The sequence below is a fragment of the Mandrillus leucophaeus genome, unplaced genomic scaffold (assembly GCF_000951045.1).
Source record: "Mandrillus leucophaeus isolate KB7577 unplaced genomic scaffold, Mleu.le_1.0 Scaffold146, whole genome shotgun sequence".
Classification (NCBI taxonomy): Eukaryota; Metazoa; Chordata; class Mammalia; order Primates; family Cercopithecidae; genus Mandrillus; species Mandrillus leucophaeus.
Window position 1 is genome coordinate 1,965,017 of NW_012101432.1, and position 8,476 is coordinate 1,973,492.

General features: G+C 42.7%; 1 protein-coding gene across 1 annotated transcript in view; it reads left to right on the forward strand.

Moving 5' to 3' along the window:
* ALS2CR12 (amyotrophic lateral sclerosis 2 (juvenile) chromosome region, candidate 12) overlaps positions 1-8,035 on the forward strand; it is a 63,169-nt gene extending 55,134 nt beyond the window's left edge. The window contains exons 12-15 of the mRNA XM_011974499.1: positions 3,225-3,287; positions 6,599-6,688; positions 6,817-6,926; positions 7,602-8,035. Coding sequence (XP_011829889.1) covers positions 3,225-3,287; positions 6,599-6,688; positions 6,817-6,926; positions 7,602-7,728 — 390 coding nt within the window. The 3' untranslated portion in view covers positions 7,729-8,035. The remainder of the gene's footprint in view (positions 1-3,224; positions 3,288-6,598; positions 6,689-6,816; positions 6,927-7,601) is intronic.
* Positions 8,036-8,476: the final 441 nt, after the last annotated feature.

Below are 8,476 nucleotides of genomic sequence, written 5' to 3' on the forward strand. Positions count from 1 at the left end.
CTCATTGATCTGTCTAATGTTGACAGTGGGGTGTTAAAGTCTCCCATTATTATTGTGTGGGAGTCTAAGTCTCTTTGTAGGTCTCTAAGGACTTGCTTTATGAATCTGGGTGCTCCTGTGTTGGGTGCATATATATTTAGGATAGTTAGCTCTTCTTGTTGAATTGATCCCTTTACCATTAAGTAATGGCCTTCTTTGTCTCTTTTGATCTTTGTTGGTTTAAAGTCTGTTTTATCAGAGACTAGGATTGCAACCCCTGCCTTTTTTTGTTTTCCATTTGCTTGGTAGATCTTCCTCCATCCCTTTATTTTGAGCCTACCTGTGTCTCTGCACGTGAGATGGGTCTCTTGAAAGCAGCACACTGAGGGGTCTTGACTCTATCCAATTTGCCAGTCTGTGTCTTTTAATTGGAGCATTTAGCCCATTTACATTTAAGGTTAATATTGTTATGTATGAATTTGATCCTGTCGTTATGATGTTAGCTGCTTATTTTGCTCGTTAGTTGATGCAGTTTCTTCCTAGCATCAATGGTCTTTACAATTTGGCATGTTTTTGCAGTGGCTGGTACCAGTTGTTCCTTTCCATGTTTAGTGGTTCCTTCAGGAGCTCTTATAAGGCAGGCTTGGTGGTGACAAAATCTCTCAGCATTTGCTTGTCTATAAGCAATTTTATTTCTCCTTTACTTATAAAGCTTAGTTTGGCTGGATATGAAATTCTGGGTTGAAAATTCTTTTCTTTAAGAATGTTGAATATTGGCACCCACTCTCTTCTGGCTTGCAGGGTTTCTGCTGAGAGATCCGTCATTAGTCTGATGGGCTTCCCTTTGTGGGTAACCCGACCTTTCTCTCTGGCTGCCCTTAACATTTTTTCCCTCATTTCAACTTTGGTGAATCTGACAATTTTGTGTCTTAGAGCTGCTCTTCTCGAGGAGTATCTTTGTGGTGTACTCTGTATTTCCTGAATTTGAATGTTGGCCTGCCTTGCTAGGTTGGGAAAGTTCTCCTGGATAATATCCTGAAGCGTGTTTTCCATCTTGGTTCCATTCTCCCCATCACTTTCAGATACACCAATCAGACGCAGATTTGGTCTTTTCACCTGGTCCCATATTTCTTGGAGGCTTTGTTCATTTCTTTTTACTCTTTTCTCTCTAAACTTCTCTTCTCACTTCCTTTCATTCATTTGATCTTCAATCACTGATACCCTTTCTTCCAGTTGATCAAATCAGCTACTGAAGCTTGTGCATGCATCATGTAGTTCTCATGCCATGGTTTTCATCTCCATCAGGTCATTTAAGGTCTTCTCTCCACTGTTTATACTAGTTAGCTATTCTTTCAATCTTTTTTCAAGGTTTTTAGCTTGTTTGCGATGGGTTTGAACATCCTCCTTTAGCTCATAGAAGTTTGTTATTACTGATCATCTGAAGCCTTCTTCTCTCAACTCGTCAAAGTCATTCTCCTTCCAGCTTTGTTCTGTTGCTGGCAAGGAGCTGCATTCCTTTGGAGGAGAAGAGGTGCTCTGATTTTTAGAATTTTCAGCTTTTCTTCTCTGGTTTCTCCCCGTCTTTGTGGTTTTATCTACCTTTGGTCTTTGATGATGGTGATGTACAGATAAGGTTTTGGTGTGGATGTCCTTTCTGTTTGTTAGTTTTCCTTCTAACAGTCAGGACCCTCTGCTGAAGGTCTCTTGGAGTTTGCTGGAGGTCCACTGCAGACCCTGTTTGCCTGGGTATCACCAGCAGAGGCTGTAGAACCACAAATATTGCAGAATGGCAAATGTTGCTGCCTGATGGTTCCTCTAGAAGCTTCATCTCAGAGGGGCAGCCAGATGTATGAGATCTCAGTCAGCCCCTACTGGGAGGTGCCTCCCAGTTAGGCTACTCGGGGGTCAGGGACCCACTTGAGGAGGCAGTCTGTCCATTCTCAGATCTCAAAATTCCATGCTGAGAGAACCACTACTCTCTTCAACGCTGTCAGACAGGGACATTTAAGTGTGCAGAAGTTTCTACTGCCTTTTGTTCAGCTATGCCCTGCCCCCAGAGGTAGAGTCTACAGAGGCAGGCAGGCCTCCTTGAGCTCCGGTGGGCTCCACCTAGTTCAAGCTTACCAACTGCTTTGTTTACCTACACAAGCCTCAGCAATGGTGGGCACCCCTCCCCCAGTCTCGCTGCCACCTTGCAGCTCAATCTCAGACCACTGTGCTAGCAGTGAGCAAGGCTCCGTGGGCATGGGACCCTCCCAGCCAGATGCGGGATATAATCTCCTGGTGTGCTGTTGCTAAGACCATTGGAAAAGTGCAGTATTAGGGTAGGAGTGACCCTATTTTCCAGGTGCTGTCTGTCACAGCTTCCCTTGGCTAGGAAAGGGAATTCCCTGACCCCTTGCGCTTCCCAGGTGAGGTGATGCCTGGCGCTGCTTTGGCTCCCAGTCCGTGGGCTGCACCCACTGTCCTGCACCCACTGTCCAACAAGCCCCAGTGAGATGAACCCGGTACCTCAGTTGGAAATGCAGAAATCCCCCGTCTTCTGCATCACTCACGCTGGGAGCTGTAGACTGGAGCTGTTCCTGTTTGGCCATCTTGGAACCTCTGCCCTAAACCACTTTTCTTTTTAAATTACCCAGTCTCTCAGGTAGTTCTTCATAGAAATGTGAGATCAGACTAATAGTGTCTTTGTTGTATTTGGGGATATAGGACTCTCCATTCTGTTAGAGTATTTTTCTGTACTTAGGTTAACAACACATTGTCTTGACTACTGAAGTTTGAAATTGGGTAGCAAAGGTTATCTAGTTTTGCTATTGTTTTTCAAGATTATTTTGCCTTTCTGCATTCTTTGTATTCTTACATAAATGTTAGAACTAGCTTGTCAATTTAGAATTAGCTTATCAAGGAAACTTGCTGATATTTTGACTGGGATTTCATTGAATATAAAGATCAATCTGTGGAGAGATGAATTCTTAAGAGTATCGAATCTATACACTGACTTAACAAAAGCTTTTGATGAAAATATAATTTCTTTAGTATTTGTCAGTGTGATAAGGTTGAACTTTAAGTAAGATTTTCATTAACTTCAACATGTCATGTCATTAGTTTATAATGTGTGCTTCATTATAGTAGTGTCTAAGCTTTGGTGAATATTATATTCCTGAATCCTAGCCTGGCTTTCTTAACTCCCTAGAAGATGTGCCAGAACCACAGTACTAACCTTTTCCTAATAAAATTGCTTTTAGGAGCTCTTGAAACAACATCAAAGTGATACCTTGCAATTAGAAGAGCTGAGAAAAACCAAAGAGGTAAGCTTTTTCTTCCTTTCCTGTGGACTTGGTATGTTACAAATACACCAGTAAAATAACAGGCTGTCAGTATAATGGAATTGACGGTAATTTCTCCAAAACCAATAAGAAATGGAAGACCTAAAGCTGAGTTTACTGGATTCAGTAAGTTAAAAAGAATTTTTGAAATTATCTGTAAAATAAAGCCAGTGCGCCTTTTTAAAGTCTGATTTGAACAAATAGATCAGCAATATACTATGTGATCTTCAATGTTGAATGACTTTCATTTCTAGCAAGGTTCAAACCACAAATGATCTTTCAGTTATAAAACACCCAGTTCTTCCCTTTGAGCTCTGAAAAGTATAAAACTGTCTCCTTTGGAACTCTGTCACCAAGCCCCTCCTTAAACTCTGAGTGTACCTCACACACGATGACTTCCTCAGAGACTCTATTCTGGGACAAATTTATGGCAGTCTGTGGGAGACAACTGAAGAGGAACTGTTCAAATCCACAAGGTGATGTGTGATTCTTCCATCACTGAGAATTTGACTTGGATCCAGAATGGACATGTTTGAGAAAATATTAGTCATTATAAAGGCATTATAAATGAATTCTATCTTAGAGCCCAGGCAGGGCTTCAGCATCATTGAAAGGTAAACAGACTATGGTGTCCTACAAGTTCAAGAAATGGGTTTTGGAGGAAGATATACCCAGTGTATTATAATAACTATTTTAATGAGCTTGTCTACTAATTCTGTCATTTATATCATGTCTGAGTCTGTTTCTCTTCATTGATTTTTCTCCTCATTAATGGTCATACTTCCTTGTTTGCATGCCTGGTTAAGTTTGGCTTGGATGTCAGCCATTGTGGTGTTTACCTTGTTGGGTGCTGAATATTTTTATATTCCTTTAGATAATCTTGAGCTTTGCCCTGGGATGTAGTTAAGTTGCTTGGAAACAGTTTGATCCTTTTGAGCCTTGCTTTTTAAGCTTTGTTGGGCAGAACTAAAGCAGTGTTTAGTGTGGAACTAATTTTCCCCCACTGTTGAGGTAATACCCTCTGAGTACTCGACACCACACCCTCTGTATGAGAAGGATTTTCTACTCTGCCTGGTGGGACCATGAACTATTCCCAGCCCGGTGTTGGCTCTGGGGATTGTTCTACCTGCTCCTTGCTGGTGGTTCCTTCCTCTAACCACATCTCTTTCTATTTCTTCCCTCCATCACTCCACCCCAGAGGCACTTGCCTCCTTGCTGTTTCCTTAACAGGCCAGGATGCTCCTACCTTGGGGGCTTTGATATTCTGTCTTCCTGAAAAGCTCTTTCCCAGATATCCACATGACTTCCTTCCTTTCCTCCTCCTGGTCTTTATTCAAATGCCACCATCTCAGATGCCACCCTATTTAAGGGCTCCACTCCCTGCCCCAACACTTGCTTTTCTCTAAATGGGATGCCACTGGAGATTTTTGAGGAGGAGAGTATTATTTGGGGAAACAACTGTGGCAGCAATGTGAAGGAGAATCTGAAGAATCAGAATGACAGGAGGCAGAACCTGTTAGAAGGGTCATCTCCCATTTACACCTCAACCTGACTTCTGCTCCCATCCCAGCCATGGAAACTGCTCTTGTTAAAATCACAAGTAACTTCTGAGTTTCCAAATCCAAAGAATGCTTCACCTCACTTGACATGAGCAGTATCAGGTTCAATTGATCACTCTCTCCTTGCAACATTCACCTCTCTTAACTTTCATGGGCTTCTGGCGTTTCCTTCACCTCATTGGTCACACCTTCTCAATCTTCTTTACTAGAACTAGAACTCTGCTTAAAACCCTTCAATGGCACCCCATTGTTCTCCCACCTAATTTCTAAGTCCTGGAGTATTTTGAGGCTGGTTCCCAGGCCCCCTTCTCTTCTTTATCTTCCGTTTTTCCTTTGGAGAGCTCATCTGTTCACACAGATGTAAAAGCCATCTCTGTGCTGATAACTTGGGTTGATACCTCCAGCTTTGCCTCTCTCCTGAGCTCCAGGCTTGTACATCCAACTGCCCATTTGACATTTCAGCATAGGTGATATACAGGCACCTCAAAATTAACATACCCAGCTCCACACTCTCAATTATCCACCAGAGATTTAGCCCCCAAATTGTCAACTCCCTCAGCTGTTCTAAGCCTAGACCTGAAGTCATCCTTGATTTCTTCTTTCCTTTCACTCTCCCAAATTCAACCCAGCAGCCTCAGCCAATCCTCTATAACATATTCCACATTCATCCACGTCCCTCCAACTCTGTTGTCACCTTACCCTAGTCCGTTATTTCTCAGCTACATGACCGTAGTATTCTCCTCCTTAGTTCCGTTGCTTTCCCTCTTGCCCCTGCAGTCCATCCCCTGGAGCATAATATAAGCAAGTGAGATACGTGCATTCACTTCTCTGCTTAACACCCTTCAATGGGTCCCCATTGTTCTTAGGTTACCTTGTCCTCTCAGGTGCCACCAGGCTCCCCTGTATTTCCTCACCATGGCCCTCTATCCTTACTGTCTCTATTCCACCCATATTGGTGTTCCTTTGGGTCCTCAAACACAATGAGCATTTTGCATTCTAAGGACCTTTCCACAGGCTTCTATTCATTCTTTAGTGGAAGTTTGTTTGTGTGTTTGTTTCAAGAAGCTGCTTTTTAGAGCAGTTTTAGGTTTACAGAAAAATTGAGCAGAAAGTACAGAGAGTTCCCATATACTACCCCACCCCACCCCACCACTAGTTTCCTTTATTAGTAGTATCTTACATTGGGGTGCCACATTAGTTGCAGTTGATGAGCACTGTGGATGCATTCTTATTAACTAAAGTCCGTAGTTTACATTAGGGCTCTTTGTGTTGTACATTCTGTGGGTTTTGCCTAATATATCATGTCATGTAGCCACCATTATAGTGTCATACAGAATAGTTTCACTGCTCTAAAAGTGCCCTCTCCCCCACCTATTCATCCCTCCCTTGCCCTCCAAATCCCTAGAAACCACTAATCTTTTTTCTGTCTGTATAGTTTTGCCTTTTCCAGAGTGTCGTATAGTTGCAATTAGTAGTAGGTATTTAATAAAAACTTGCTTAGTGAATGAATAACTGATTGCCATTGTAACCATTCATGTGAGCTCTGGTGAGGCTGAAGAGAAGGATATACATGAGTGAGACAAGGAGGAGGTAGGACTGACAGGGTGTGAGTGGCCATGAGTGATGCAAAAGTAGCTCAAGTTGCTCCCTTGCATTACAGTCCAGGTGCCCTGGAGAAGAAACTAAATAAATAGACATCGGCATGATGTCCTGCAACAAATTCTTCTTATGCAGGTCATGGAGGAAGAATTACATGCACAAGCCCTCATCCTAGAGTCACTTAACGCAAACCTCTACTATACCCAGGTGGAACTCCAAAAAGAGGTGAGTCCCTGCTAGAGTGGGGATGGGGGTTGGGGGAAGAACCTAGGTCTCTGTCCAGCTCTGCCGTATAGCTCTGCCCTGGATGGCTCTGGGTTGGGGAAGATGGCTTTAAAATATTTGTCTTTCAGAAAGCTATAGTGGGAAATCTGGAGAAAATGCTTCAAACCAAGTGTGCTGAAACTGAAGAAAAGTATAAGTACACCATACAGATCCTGATGGAAGAGAACATTCATCTGAAGTGCGGCTGCTGCTGAAAAAGACATGGCTGAGTTCTCTTTAGGAGTGGGAAGGAGTTTGAGTGAGGAATGGGTTAGGAAGATAGACCAAGTGCTCCCTAGTTATGTCAAGGCACAGGCATTTTCAGGAGGGAGGTGTGTCACTGTAGGCCAGCGACACAAAGCCAGATAGTTCACTTGAGGTGGAGTGGAGATGTGTCTACGCTTCTCCCATTCACCTGTGTCCTTGTTTCTGTGCAAAACAACACAGGAAATTTATCTCCCAGTTTCTGAGTTTGCTCAGTTCTATGACTGAGGGTGGTTTTTAAATCCATCTCCCCTGGGAGTTTGATGGTCTTACCATTACATACAGCTGCTTCTGGTTCCTATGGAAATCAGCTTTGGATCAGAAGGTGTACTGTTACCTGAAGCTGCATCTTAAATCATTAAAATAAATTTTGGTCAATACTTTAATAGAGTAAAGTTATTTATTGCATTGATTTAGTAGAAAATTCCTCATACAGGACTTCAGTCACCTGAACACCATACCTCACTAAATTCAAAACCACTGGAAGTAATGAGTGAGAGACTGCTGTGGTGAAGGAACGAAGGCACATTGCTCTCCCTGCACCCCAAATATCCTATACCCTTTCTAGCTTTTGAGTTGACATTGATACATCTTTCCTTTCTTTTTACAGGCAAAAGGTAATTTCTAAGAATGAAGAAATGTATGAAGAATATTCTGGGAGATTGGCCTCTATTACTGTTTCTAAGGATGATTCTGACACCGTGGAAGATGGTAGCAAGAAAAGACAAGAATCATAAACATAAAGTCGCTCTCCATTGTTGAAGATGGTCGGCACACCATTTCTGTAGGCCCCGGAAACTCCCGGCAGGGTTTTCTTCAGAACATGTGTATAATGAGTTTAGTTCTTGGGTTGCTCTGACTCTATTTTTGCTCTATTCTGAGTGGCTGAAAATGTTTGAATTCTCATCTGAATTTCACAGCTTATCACGGACGCTTCATTGAAAAATGATGCTCTCCGTACTGGGAGCTGAGCTTTCTCTGAGTTTTGTACTATTTTTCTTCCACCTTTATGTATTTCATAGGAAAGAAATAGATTTGAAAGCCTTCTTCCTATTGAACTTTTACTATATTTGGGGGGGGGTGTACCTTTGTCCCCTGGGGCATTTAGGTAGCAAAAAAAGATGATGTGTTGATTTTATCTAAAACCTTTTTCTCTCATACCCATGCCCCCTACTTCCCTACCTCTCAATCATGTTCCCTGACCTATGACTTAGGAAGGGTTTCTGATTATTCTTACCACCTTCTCTGGACCATCACCAGAATTCAGACACCCACAGGGCAGGCAACATAAATAAGTGAAGTGGGCTAGACACAAGGAAAACAATTGCATAAGCACAGTGGTAAGTGACAACTGACAGCAGCCTCAGTAGAGGGGCTTGGGCAGGGCTGGGGCACAACGGGTGGAGAAGAATGACCTGCAGAGCACTGTCCCATCTGAAGAAGGTGCTTCTCAGATCTTTGCCATGCAAAAGCGTGAGGTCAATA